This window comes from Xenopus laevis, chromosome 3L (assembly GCF_017654675.1).
Source record: "Xenopus laevis strain J_2021 chromosome 3L, Xenopus_laevis_v10.1, whole genome shotgun sequence".
In the NCBI taxonomy this organism is placed as follows: Eukaryota; Metazoa; Chordata; class Amphibia; order Anura; family Pipidae; genus Xenopus; species Xenopus laevis.
Genome location: NC_054375.1, coordinates 154,199,618 through 154,213,571, shown reverse-complemented (window position 1 = coordinate 154,213,571; position 13,954 = coordinate 154,199,618). Strand labels below are relative to the sequence as shown.

Genomic DNA, 13,954 nt, shown 5'->3' with positions numbered 1-13,954 from the left:
TTCTTGGACGCCGGTGACTATTCTTGGATACCGGTGACTATTCTTGGACGCCGGCGACTATTCTTGGACGCCGGCACTATTCTTAGACGCCGGCGACCGTTTTTGCGCTTGACCGGAGTATAAGCCGAGGTAGAGTTTTTCAGCATATTTTGGGGGGCTGAAAAACTCGGCTTATACGTGAGTATATACGGTAATATTTTCCTTTAACATGCTGGAATTTGATGCTAACATCTGGTGTATTTTTGCTATAACCCATAACAGCCAGTTACAGATTTGGCTTCAGTAGACAAATTAGAGATAAATGTTTATTGGTAGCTACTCCAATGGTTTTCCACCATGCTTTCCCAATTATGAGTAAATGAGACACATTGGGGCTCATTTATAAACTTTGCGCAGAGCAGATTGGTTCACACGGTGAATATATTTTCCCTGCACTTGGTTACTTTTATAAAGCTGAATAAGAGTGTGCAAACAGAATTGTGAATTTTTTTTTTCACACGAATATCTATAAGAGCTTTTTGAATATGGCAAAAATCGCAAATTGCAAATATTATACATACACTCTGTGCTTGAATCCCGCCTCAACTTTGGTGGTGGAGAAAATTTTTGCAAAACAGTTTTGCAAATTGCAAATTTAAGTTACTGTCAACGCTATTTTAGTGCACAAGTGGGTGCACTCACGCAAACACCTGTCTAATTTGTGAGTCATTTGCAAAAATGTATTCTCAATGTGAATTTGCAAAAATCGGAAAGACGGGCACAACAGTGCAATATTTTAGCGTTCAGGAAAAAACCTGGGAAATACAACCATTTGTGAATAAATTTGCACTGGGGAAACTTTATAAATGACCCCCATTGTGTCCTATTACACCGTCCTCCTGTCCACATTGGAAATTAATAGTGTAGAGGCAGGGCATTCCTGGGTTTCTGAATAAATCGCTCGTCTCCAGACCAGAACTTAAAATGATATACTTTATTTAAACAACATATTAAACATTCATAGCGTATGTGATAGAACACTTCCTCAGAGACCTCACTTCCCTTCATGACACAATGCATTTAAATCCCCCCACATCTGATTAATTAATTCGATTAACAAGGTTCAAAAATTAGTTTTAAAAACAGTCACGTCAGATATTAAATTTGAAAAAGCAATAAATAAAAACAATTCCATATATCCATTTTATGATTAATACTAGGTGTAAATTGCATTGAATTCTATATTTGATACATCAAGTGTAAAAGGGGTATTTGTAACATATAAATCACATTTTAATTTGTCATTTAAAGGTTAAGCTTAATTCAATATTGTTGTCACTACTTAGAGATTTGTAAAACCTTATAGTTACATTGTTTTGTTTCAAATTGTAAAAATAGCAATTATCTTCAGTACACTTAAGATTTTTATCGGTCATGTAACAATATTATCTTGTAATTATATTCTATGAAGTGCCTTGCCACAGGACTATTCACTTTTTCAGAGTATAAACTATTAAGATGTTCTCTTATCCCGTTTTTCAGGTTCCTCATTGTGCAACCAACATGTTGTTTATGACATTTAAAGCACATTATCAGATAAACAACAGATTTGGTATTGCAATTGATAGAACTTCTATTCTGATAATGTGCCTTAAATGTCATAAACAGCATGTTGGTTGCACAATGAGGAACCTGAAAAATGGGATAAGAGAACATCTTAATAGTTTAAACTCTGAAAAAGTGAATACTCCTGCGGTAAGGCACTTCATAGAATGTAATGGTGGAGACACCAAGTGGATGTCTGTGCAAGGAATAGAAAGGGTTAATTTAGGCCCGAGAGGTGGGGATTTACAAGCGAAACTATTAAAAACGGAAGTAAAATGGATTTTTAAATTACATACCAGACAACCAGAAGGGCTAAACTCTATCTTTGACATAACTATAAGGTTTTACAAGTCTCCAGCTAGTGACAACAATATTGAATTAAGCTTAACCTTTAAATGACAAATTAAAATGTTATTTATATGTTACAAATACCCCTTTTACACTTGATATATCAAATATAGAATTAAATGCAATTTACACCTAGTATTAATCATAAAATGGATATATGGGATTGTTTTTATCTATTGCTTTTTCAAATTCAATATCTGACGTGACTGTTTTTAAAACTAATTTTTGAACCTTGTTAATCAAATTAATTAATCAGATGTGGGGGGATTTAAATGCATTGTGTCATGATGGTAAGTGAGGTCTCTGAGGAAGTGTTCTATCACGAAAAGCGTCAGAACTCAGACGCTATGTATGGTTAATATGTTGTTTAAATAAAGTATATCATTTTACGTTCTGGTCTGGAGACGATCGATTTATTCAGAAACCCAGGAGTGCCCTGCCTCTCCACTATTAATTTGCAGTCAGCGTTCCCCCTAGTGACGGACTCGGGGTGGCAGCACCCAGGTCACAACATTTGTGGGGTAAGATACCAGTCTTTTTTACCATATTCTCAATGTGGAGTAATGATGTGGAAGTCTAGTACTAAAGTTTAAGAGCAGGGTCCGGGGCAGAGGGCACCTGGGCCACGGCTCGTTATACTAATTTATGGCTGGTGTCAGAACCCATAAAGCATTCTTTGTTTGTGAAGGAGATTCAAGCCGATAAAAGTCCTGGAGCTTTCTTTCTTCTATAATGTCTGTGGACACATTGGAAAGTGGCCGTTAACTTTTATTTTCTTGAAGAAAGTCAATGCTAGTCTGAATATTGACATAGCAAAAAAGGTGTGTGATAATGTGGACAAAACAGATATGGTTCATATGTCTATGAAGATTCTCATTTATCCAGGTCATGATATACAGTATGTAGTCGAATTAAGTCAAAGGCAACTGGAATTTTCTTGAAAATTTTTCATCACCCATCCGAGTGGCTTTTTCAGTTCATCTGAAGTGATAGTAAAGTCACAGACATGGACATTAGAGGACATTATAGACAAATAGCAGGGGACCTTTTTACCCATAAAGAGAATCACGTACCAGAGGCCTCCCCTTCAGACTAGAGGAAAAGAAGTTTCATTTAAAGGAACAGAGTAGGGGGTTCATCACAGTCAGGACAGTGAGGTTGTGGAATGCACTGCCGGGTGATGTTGTGATGCTGATTCAGTTAATGACTATAAGAGGGACTTGGATGATTTTTTGGACAGACATAATATCAAAGGCTACTGTGATACTAAACTCTATAGTTAGTATAGATATGGGTATATAGAATTTATGTGAAAGTAGGGAGGGGTGTGTGTATAGATGCTGGGTTTTCATTTGGAGGGGTTGGACTTGATGGACTTTGTCTTTTTTCAACCCAATTTAACTATGTAACTATGTAACTATGTAACTATGTAGATACTGTAGATTTGGTTCAATCGGAAATAGTGGTACAGGTATGGGATCCATTATCCGGAAACCCGTTATCCAGAAGGTTCCAAATTACGGAAAGACTGTCTCCCATAGACTCCATTATAATCAAATAATCCACATTTTTAAATATGATTTCCTTTTTCTCTGTAATAATAAAACAGTCGCTTGTACTTGATCCCAACTAAGATATAATTGATCTTTATTGGAAGCAAAACCAGCCTATTGGGTTTATTTAATGTTTAGATGATTTTCTAGTAGTCTTAAGGAGTGAAGATCCAAATTACAGAAAGACCCGTTATCCGGAAAGCCCCAGGTCCCGAGCATTCTGGATAATAGGTCCCGTACCGTATAAGTATATACGTATAAATAGAAAACTGTGAGGATCAATTGACCATCTTACAGAAGCATAGCACTTGAGATGAGTAAATGGATGGGCTTCTTGATTACCTATTTCTCTTGTGACGTGAAGACAAATAGGTCATAACTTAGATAAATAAATGGGTTAATTGATTCCTGACCTGTTTTGGCTCATTCAGCATCTGAATTTTTTCCATGTGTTCAGAAAAATGAGGACTTCATTCATTGTTCATTAATTATGAGGTTATGAACAAAATTATGCGAAATTGCACCAGTGCAATTACATTAATAATTCATTTTGATGTGTTTACTAGAAGTAAGTTTAGAAAATGAAAGCAAAAAAAGGGCAACTAAATTCCTTTATTAATAAATCATTACCAATGACGCACACTGCAGAGGAGTGATGTATGTGCTGCTGAGCTTCTCATAAGACAGGAGTAGATATGGTTCGGAGATCTCTGCCATACACAGCACTTCAACTCCTTGGAACATTATAAGATGAATGTTACTATTCAATGAGATAGCATGGAGAGATTAGGTGGTGCACAAATAGCTTTATTGCTGGACACACTGTGTAACACACAGAATCAAAGTAGATGTAGATTCATTGTTGGATTACTATACCTTATTAGGCTATACCCCTAGTGTATCTGGGACGTTTTATATAGGATTTGTCAGAGGGAGCTGCTAAGATACCAAACCTACCTCACAAAAAGTCAATCAACATATTCAAACTTACTGTATACTTAAGCCTCTCTGGCAGGTCTCTGTAGATGTGTCGTAAAAAATGCACATATTACTATTACTTATTTCCTATAATACACTTATTTGGTGGGGGGTTATCTTAAAAATGAGCCCTGCTTTTCTTCATGAGTTCTCTCTTTGAATTAATGTTGGGTCTAAACAATATAATAAAACATTTGGGAAGGAAAATACACACTACTAAGGCCCAAGTTGAAGACAGAATTGCAAAGATCTCCATTGCCTCAGTATATTTGCCTTGTGCGCTAAGAGATGCTGGGATGAAGGAGACCCAGACACTGAGAAAGGCCAGCATGCTAAAGGTGATGAACTTGGCCTCATTAAATGTGTCAGGGAGCCTCCTGGCAAGGAAAGCAACAACAAAGCTTGCAGTGGCCAAAAGACCAAGATATCCTAACATACACCAGAAAGCTGTGCCAGAGCCATTGTTACATTCAATGATAATAATTCCAGGTTTGGTTTCAATATTATACTCTGGAAAAGGAGGTTCCTTTAATAACCATGAAATACATAAGATAAATTGTAAGGCAAAACAAATAAAAATAATTACGTAGGAAACATAAGGATTCGTCCATCTCTTCAGTTTGCTGCCCGGTTTGGTGGCCATAAAGGCAAAAACAACCATAATGGTTTTGGCCAGAATACAAGAGACGCAGAGAGTAAAGACCAAGCCGAATGCAACTTGGCGCAGAAGACATTTCTCGGACTGAGGGAAGCCTATGAAAGCCAAAGAGCTGAGGAAGCAGAGTGGCAGGCACAGCAGAAGAAGGCAACTTAGATGATAATTGTTAGCTTTCACTATAGGGGTTGTTCTGTATTTTATGAAGATTTTCAAAATAAGAACAGGAACCCAAAATGATGCAGTGCCTGTAGCTGCTAGACCTGCCCCCAAAGGATCTTCATAAGATAGATATTCTATGTTCTTTTGGAGACATTTAGACTTCTGTAAGTTAGGCCATTTGTCCCATGAACACTTGAAGCAATCAACAGAATCTGAAAAAGATTAGAATAATACATGTAAATGGGTTATCCAGAAAGCTCTGGAAGCCCATCTCTAATACGGTATGTATAGTGCTGCTGGAGGTACAGAATAATAGAGCTAAATGAGCACAATATGATCGTTCAGGGTCCCACTGCCCTGGATTGATCTAGGGTGCTGAGAGAGATGATTGATCAGTGCACATTTCATGGTCCCCAGTTGTATTAGTAATTCTATGTATGTGCAAGTGCATATATTTTCAAAAATAGGAGTTTGATCTACAAAGTTATAATCATAAAATAGTCAAGCCAACATACCACATCAAGGTAAGACCCATATGATGGTTTTGACAATCTTTCTACTATAAAAGATTATGATGGGGGAGGATCAAGCTGGCGAGGCAGTGCCATGGGCAGGAGATACCTTTCCCAAAAGATGCAATCATGCAGGGAAGGGCCAACTTGTGAAAAATATGACTGGAGGTAAAATGTTAGAACCATATGGGGTTTACCTTTTTGACAGATATTCTACAGTCCCTTTTCTTTACAAAATTGTGTTGTGTTGTTCTGTACAATCGCTCTACTTAAAAAGCAACAAGCTTTGGAGGATTAAAGGAACAGTTCAGTATAAAAATAAAAACTGGGTTAATAGATGGGCTGTGCCAAAATAAAAAAAAGTTTCAATATAGTTTGTTATCCAAAAATGTAATATATAAAGGCTGGAGTGACTGGATGTGTAACATAATAGCCAGAACACTACTTCTTGCTTTTCAGCTCTCTTGGTTTCCACTGATGACCAGGCAGTAACCAATCAGTGACTTGAGGGGGGGCACATGGGTCAAAACTGTTGCTTTTGATTCTAAGCTGAATGCTGAGGATCAATTGCAAATTCACTGAACAGTTATGTCCCATGTGGCCCCCCTTATAGTCACTGACTAACTCAGAGTTAGAGAGCTGAAAAGCAGGAAGTAGTGTTCTGGCTATTATGTTACACATCCAGTCACTCCAGCCTTTATACATTACATTTTTGGCTAACTAACTATATTAGATATATTTTGTATTTTGCACAACCTATTTACCCAGTTTTTATTTTATACTGAATTATTCCTTCAAGCCTGTGAAACCAATGTGTCGGAAATATTTTCCTTATAAAGGCTAAAGGCAGGTGGGTATCAAGACTGTGCCTTGGTCAGGGAAGAATTTTTCCAAGAAATACAACCATGTGCGAAGGTGTCAACCTGTGAAACAAGGGACCAGTGAATGTGCTTCATTTGTATATAGTAATCTATACTGGGTTTCTGGGACACACTATAGGTATATCTACTTGCCTGTATGGTTGGAGATCTCTCCTTGGGGACATGGGATACACTGGAAGCAGCAGGCTGGCTTTTCTCTTAATGTTGCCTTTCTGAAACCCGGGGGGCAGCTCTGGCTACAGACAGAGAGAGGGACCTGGAAGAAATGTCACTTCTTTATTAAGAAAAAATTTATAAACATTAGATACCTACAACATGTGGGCAAAAATGTAAGGACAACTGCTTCCAAAATTAGAATACAAAGAAATAACTCCCTGTTGTAACAGCCACTACTCTTTTTGAAAATTCCCCACTAGGGGGCACATTTACTAAGCTTGAGTGAAGGATTCGAAGTAAAAAAAACTTTGAATTTCGAAAAAGATTTTCGGTACTTCAACCATCGAATAGGTTACTACGACCTTCGACTACGAATTTGACCGATTCGAACGATTCGAGCTAAAAAACGTTCGACCATTCGATAGTCGAAGTACTGTCTCTTTATAAAAACTTCGACCCCCTACTTCAGCACTTTAAACCTACCGAGCTACAATATTAGCCTATGGGGACCTTCCCCATAAGCTTTCTAAGCTTTTTTTTGATCGAAGGAAAATCCTTTGATCGAAGGAAAATCCTTTGATCGATGGATTAAAATCCTTTGAATTGTTCGATTCGAAGGATTTAATCATTCGATCAAGCGATTTTTCCCTCAATCTTTTGATCAAAGTATTTGCGGTAAATCCTTCGATCAATATTCGAAGTCGCAGGATTTTACTTCAAGGGTTGAATATCGAGGGTTAATTAACCCTCGATATTCGACCCTTAGTAAATTTGCCCCTAGGTGTTGGAGCATTATTGGAAGGATTTGCTTTCATTTAACCGCAAGAGCATTATTTAGCTTGGGAACGGATGTTGGGCAATCAGCCCTAGCTATGTATTCTGGTGATTTTTATTAACTTTTTAGTTGAAAAAGAAAATGAAAAAATTACAGCTCACTGAGTTTAAATTATTTTTGTAGCCATGATATTTTTCTTGCTGAGGATACAGTTTATATGTTCCAGTTATTTGGACATGTGCTTAATATCTATTTTGTTAAGTAACTACTGTACCTGCTGGTCTCCAGTAGCCCAGGATATGGAGCTCATATTGACTGAGAATACATGACCAAATGATCCAGTGATGTCATAACTGCCTACATTGACTTGTTTCATGGAGCCATCTGACCTCACTTTCCAGTTTACAATATCATAGACTGCTGGTGGATCACCATTCTCATCAAATATAAGCTTTCTTCCACTGCTCAGTGGAATCGTAACCTTCTTCATATACTGTAATAGCTGTAAGGTAGGCAAGACAGCAAACATTTCTTTATGAAAAAAGAACAAAAGATTATCCTACTGTTCAGTGTAGCAAAATGGAATGTATACCACCGAAATGAAAGTAACAGCAGGCTAGCACACATTTCGGGGGTTATTAAATAAAATCAGAATTTATCTAATTTTTGATAAATGATTTTACCTTATTCATTATTTAAAAAAGCTTGATTTAATCAGTTTAGGTAAAAACTCAACAAAAATGAGTGAAACCCCAAATCATGTGATTTTTTTTTAGGAGTTTTTTCCGAAATTGCTAGATTTTTGCCCGAAAAGCCTCAAAAAGGTCAGATTTTCAGGCTAATTCCAACGCAGACCACGGAAACTTCAAAATAGGAATGGGACCTCTGCCATTGACTTACACATCCTCGGCAGGTCTGAGATGGTGGATTTTTGGATTCTGGCTTTTTGCTCTATCGGGGCTTAATAAATCTCAAAAAATTTGAGTTAAAAAAAGCCCAGAAAAATTCATGTTTTGTCCCAAAAAGCCAGACCACAGTTTAGTAAATAACTCCGTCATGTTTTTAGTTTCTCTATTCCATGTTAAGTTATCTGGCATATCCATACTTGACTCTCTGGTGAGTTTTTCTTGCCCTGGGTTTACATTTGGGGTGTAGAGTGGGTCATTGCGTAATATACATATAATAGTAATTATAAGGAAAAAATAAAATAGTTCAAATAGAGTAATATTTAGTCTTATCATAATTTATGTTAAATATTACCTGCCATGATGTAAAGTTGAAAATACTGGGGCACTTCTGATGGGAGAATATACTTCTTTCTGAAATACAGTTGCTTAAATCTTCTAAGGCCCTGGCTACAGCATGTACAGCAACGTAAACATTGTAAGTAACTCTTAAACTGGAAACATCGTTGAAGCTATTTTCAATATTTCCTAGAAGTTCCTCCCCAGTGCACGTTTTAATGGGATCTGCTGATACACCTGTGAGGTTTCTCTCATTCTGGAATTTGCATTTGAAAGATTTCTCCCAAAGAAGCTTTACCCAGTATTGCCCTAAAGATACAGAAGGGTGGATTTTATTAATGAACTCTCCAAACCCTGGAATTCTTCCACTATATAGGGCCAAACCAATGGTTCCTGAAAGAATCTCTGAGAACTTTCCATCAGAAAACAGGGTGGAAGTGGACCATGCTTCACTGGCAACCAATATTTTCTTGGTAATATTTTGTGTGAGCATCTCTTCTAAAATAGGAACCAAATTAATAATTGAGGAGAAGACAACTATAGCTGTGGCTGTTGACTCTTTCATGACCTTAACAATATGCCAAGCATTTCGGTCAGGTTGACTTGTAAGTATGGACTCTGTGAAGGCCACACATGCTCCAGTCTTGATTATTTCTTGTTTTACCAACTGAATGCCTTGCTGACCATAGTCATTGTCTGCTGCCAATAAACCCACCCAGGTCCATCCAAAATGCAGCACCAACTTTGCCAACCCTTGTGACTGAAAGGCATCACTGGGGACAGTCCTAAAGAAGGAGGGGAACATTTTATGGTTGCTGAGGAGAGGGCTTGTTGAGAAATAGCTGACCTGTAGGAAAGTAGCACAAATAAAATATCACAATGAATTGCAATATTAATCTATTATAACCAAACAACAAATAAAACAATCTCAGTTATACTTGGAAACATTAGTGAGATGTTACAACTACTCATACCGAGACAGCTCTAAATAAATGCTAGGAGCTCAGAAGGCTATTCACATAAGTTCAAACACCACCTTACTATGGAGTTCTGCCATGTTTCTTTTTCCTTTTTCTGGCATCTCTAGTGCAGCCTTAGACTCATTCATGCACAGTAGAGTAAAATCATATTACGCCATTGCACATGCACAAGCCATAGGGACAAATTTATTAAGATTCAAATTTAAGTTTTTGCTGTGATTGAAGCAGGAACACTTTTGGGAATAGTTCAGGTTCCGTTGAAGCAGAAAGAAAGCAAAGATGGAAAACTCATTTGGCTCACCACAGCTACCATTTTGGAGAAACTCCAACTTACAAATTTCAAAGTCAGATTTTTTTTTTTATTCTGTTTTCTGGAACTTAAATTTTCTAATTTTAACAATGAAAAAAAAATCTAGAAAATTCCACTAGAAAAACATTGCAACTAAAACCTGCATATTGAAGCCAATGAGAGATGCATTTTCGAGAGTCAAGCTAATATAATGGAATAATGTTATTTTCATGGCAGGTTTAAATTTAAGATGCCCCATCCACTAAGAGACATCTACAAAAGGTGGTAGTGCTGTGTTAAATTTTTCCATTTCATTTAAATAAATGAATCTTAGTAATTCATGCCATGGAATGTCAGAACATCATATACATGGGAAGGGTTGAAATTGATGGAGTCCTCTGTCAATCTCAAGGTCTTATTTAGTTATCTTTCTATAGATCATGTCCATTGTACAATGTCACTATGACAGGATAAGTTTTTGAAATTATAATCTTGGGGTGACAAAGTGGAGATTTGATTGGTTAAAATCATTCAGGGTCGGCGCTTTTAGAATAATGATACAATCTGAGGCCCTGACTGTATTTTATGATTTAGTGTACTTTAATTTAAAAGCACACTAAAATTGGAAATTTTAGAGGCAATTTTGGCTTTTTTCCTATGTGTTCACTAGTAATGCACACTATTTTGGTGAGCAAGGGCCTGTGTCTCTGAAAGCATATGGTGGTTACAGGGTACAGGGTGTAAAAAACATGGCAGCTTGATTCTGTGCAATTGTGTTGCACTTTTCACTCTTTACAGAAATTTCTAAATCTAAAACAATTGTGCAGCTCCAAGTCAGCTAAAATTTGATATATTGTCTTTATTAGTTTTCTAACCAACTGTCTGGATGGATCAAATAGACCAGTGGACACATTTGTTTAGTTGTTCTCTACAGACACATACTCTGTATGAATCAGGGGCGTAACAACAGCGCACTGGGTTCCCCTGCCAAAAAAAATATTTGGAGGGCCCATCGCACATAGGGAATCCTGCACTCCAACACTCCCCTCTGCCACTAGTGCACTTGGTAAGGCGCGAGAGCATCTATTTAAAGATTTAAAGAAAAAAAAAGTAGTAGAGGAAATAGAGCCCCCTTTTCCCCGGGCCCCCCAGCAACCACGGGTCTGCTTCCTCTATAGTTATGCCAGTGGTAGGAATACAATATAAATAAAAAAGCAGCAATATTTAACAGTGCATGGGGAGTTTATGCTGCCTTCATTACCTGAGGATATCTATAAAGGCTTAGCACATGAGCCATTAAAATTGAGTGTGTTGAGCTAGAAGCACCAATAACAGCAGCGAGAGGGGTATGTTCCAGACATCTGTAATTGGAAATGGCTCCAGTGAGTCCCGTTAAGACCTGTAATGTTCCTTCTAAGTCCTGCTGTAACACATCACAGGAATCATAAGCCTGAAACCCCAGGGTGATATTGGGAAGAATATCGGGGTTTCTGTTTATCTCATTCACAGCAAATATCATTGCCTGGAGCTGCTGAAAATTCTCAAAGTGAAATCTTGACAAAATTCAAAAGATTAAGAATTACTAAATGTAAATACTTCAGTTACTAACCATCAAATCACACCTTCAACAGTACAACATAAACATTTACAAAGTGATAAGCTAAAAATCTGGTGGATACATTTCTTTTGATTTTATTGAATAATTCCAAATAACCTACAAATATCTTTATTTTAAACATGACAATTTTTTAAACTCATCCAATAAATCCATTGTCTCTTAATTTGACTCTCCCAACAAATCTATTTTATTCTTTTTTTTTCTATTTGATTCTTAAAGGTTTGTATTTATAAAACTGTATTTAAAAATCAACACAAAAACAGATGCCATGTTGAGTTGTTTTCTATAAATGAAATATCCTGTTGCTGAATTTAAAGAAAATCATTGCACATTAATTCATGCCACAGTTCATGAACTCAAAGATCAAAGTATGATTCATTTATAGCCTACTGAGGGAACCCCCAACACTTCTCTTTTGAGAATAGTTTCAGGTTCCGTTGAAGCAGAAAGAAAGCAAAGAAGGACATCTCATTTTTCTCAACACAGCTACCATTTTGGAGAAACTCCAACTTACCTCATCTAGGAATTAGAATCATGCAAGGCCTCCTGAGCAACCAAAAATTCCCCAGGATTAAATAGCTTTAACAATTGATGGGAAAAATATCCAGTTCTCTATATACTTCCAGTTCTCCTCACTGGTGATTAAGTATGGCACTCCAATGTTTGAAGAGGTCATCTTGAGGGAAACTGGTCTCAAGATGGAAAGAAGGCCACATGTCAAATGCTCCAAATGCCAGCAAACTGACACAGCATTTATATATATATGATCATGGACTGCCTAGTGATTTTTAGTTAAAGGCAAGATATTATAAACTACCTTGAAAACATAAGGAATTTGTCTTCCAGGAGTGGTTGAAAACAAGAATACTAATAAAAATAGATCAAGCTGGAAAATAGACTGTCGCTAATATTAAGATGACCTAAGCAACATGAGTTTGCCCAGAAAAATTCTCCAAAATCTGCTCCCCCTGTCTTGAAATCCATCCTAGTCCTGAGTGACTATTTGTCAGTTAAACCCTTTGCTCCCAACATTTGGAGAAAGCTATTTAAATTGACCAGACTTTGACCTGCTGTATGGGTATTTTTGTAAAATATCCATACAAAAAAAGCCAAGTAGTATACTAATTAATAAGTAATTTTAATATGTATTAGTAAGCCATGACAACTGAATGAGGGTATGAGGGGCCTTACGTGAATTTTCTGTGGGGCCCAATAATATCTAGTTATACCACTGGCAGTACACCATAAATTATAGTTAAGACAAGGTATAACCAAAAATAAAATCTGTAAATAATTACAGAATCACACAGTCAAGTTTAACAATATCTTGGGACTCTCTCTTACGTTGTACAGTTGATACCAGGAGGTTTTTCACTGAAGGACACAGGCTGATACTCTTTGTCAATATGAACAGGGAACAATCCCCCCAACATTACATTTCCAGGTTGAAAAATCCCCTCTGTCTCAGAGACATGGAGCCTGCAGGCTTGTTGGTTGGTGTACAAAGTCAAAATGAGGCATGACAGGAGAAGGTGCAAAATCAGACAGTGAATGTCCATCATGTCCTCAACCACAATAAGTCCTGTAAACACAGTTTTTACAGTTCTTTTATATGCACAGGACAGGAAGTACAGGGATAGTTTCCTAAAATACTAAGCTGTGTATTAGACTAGCTATGCTGCTCCATTATGGATGGTCCAATTATCTTCAGGTCCTTAAATCCATACGAGACATGCAAATTCCTCCATCTTAAAGAGTATGGTGGACCAAGAATTTTGTTTAGCTGTGAATTGTGTTATAGGAGCTAGAAAAAGAATAGAAAGGTGAGGGATAGAGCTGTATAAATATGGGGATAAAAGAGATGTAGAATTGGGTGGTAGAGCTGGGTAATAATAATTTGATATAAATGATACTCACTTAACTGTAAGCCATTCTTCCTTACAAACTGAGTTGATGTTCCCTTATATATAGAAAGGCTCTGACTGTAAGGCATGGCTGTGGCACTAACCATTACCTTTCGGGAATATGTTTATGTAATTATCTAGAGAACTCTGAACGGGATCCTCTGTGGCATAGATATATCTTATAATAGATTTGATCCTGGGACTTTTTATACCACTTAGTAAATTGCAAGTTTCACTATACCAGTGGGATTTCCTTCGTGAACTGCCCTGATGCAGAGAATGTGTACATATATTTGCTTCATCAGTATATCTTAA

General features: G+C 37.0%; 1 protein-coding gene across 1 annotated transcript; it reads right to left on the bottom strand.

Annotated features, from left to right (window-relative positions):
* Positions 1 to 4,581: 4,581 nt before the first annotated feature.
* On the bottom strand, positions 4,582 to 13,746 carry LOC108710391 (extracellular calcium-sensing receptor). Its single transcript, XM_018251526.1, has 7 exons — positions 13,653 to 13,746; positions 13,080 to 13,317; positions 11,379 to 11,670; positions 8,865 to 9,695; positions 7,879 to 8,106; positions 6,806 to 6,929; positions 4,582 to 5,492 (listed from the first exon to the last, which is right to left on the bottom strand). The coding sequence occupies exons 1-7, from the start codon at positions 13,744 to 13,746 to the stop codon at positions 4,582 to 4,584; spliced, it is 2,718 nt and encodes a 905-aa protein (XP_018107015.1).
* Positions 13,747 to 13,954: the final 208 nt, after the last annotated feature.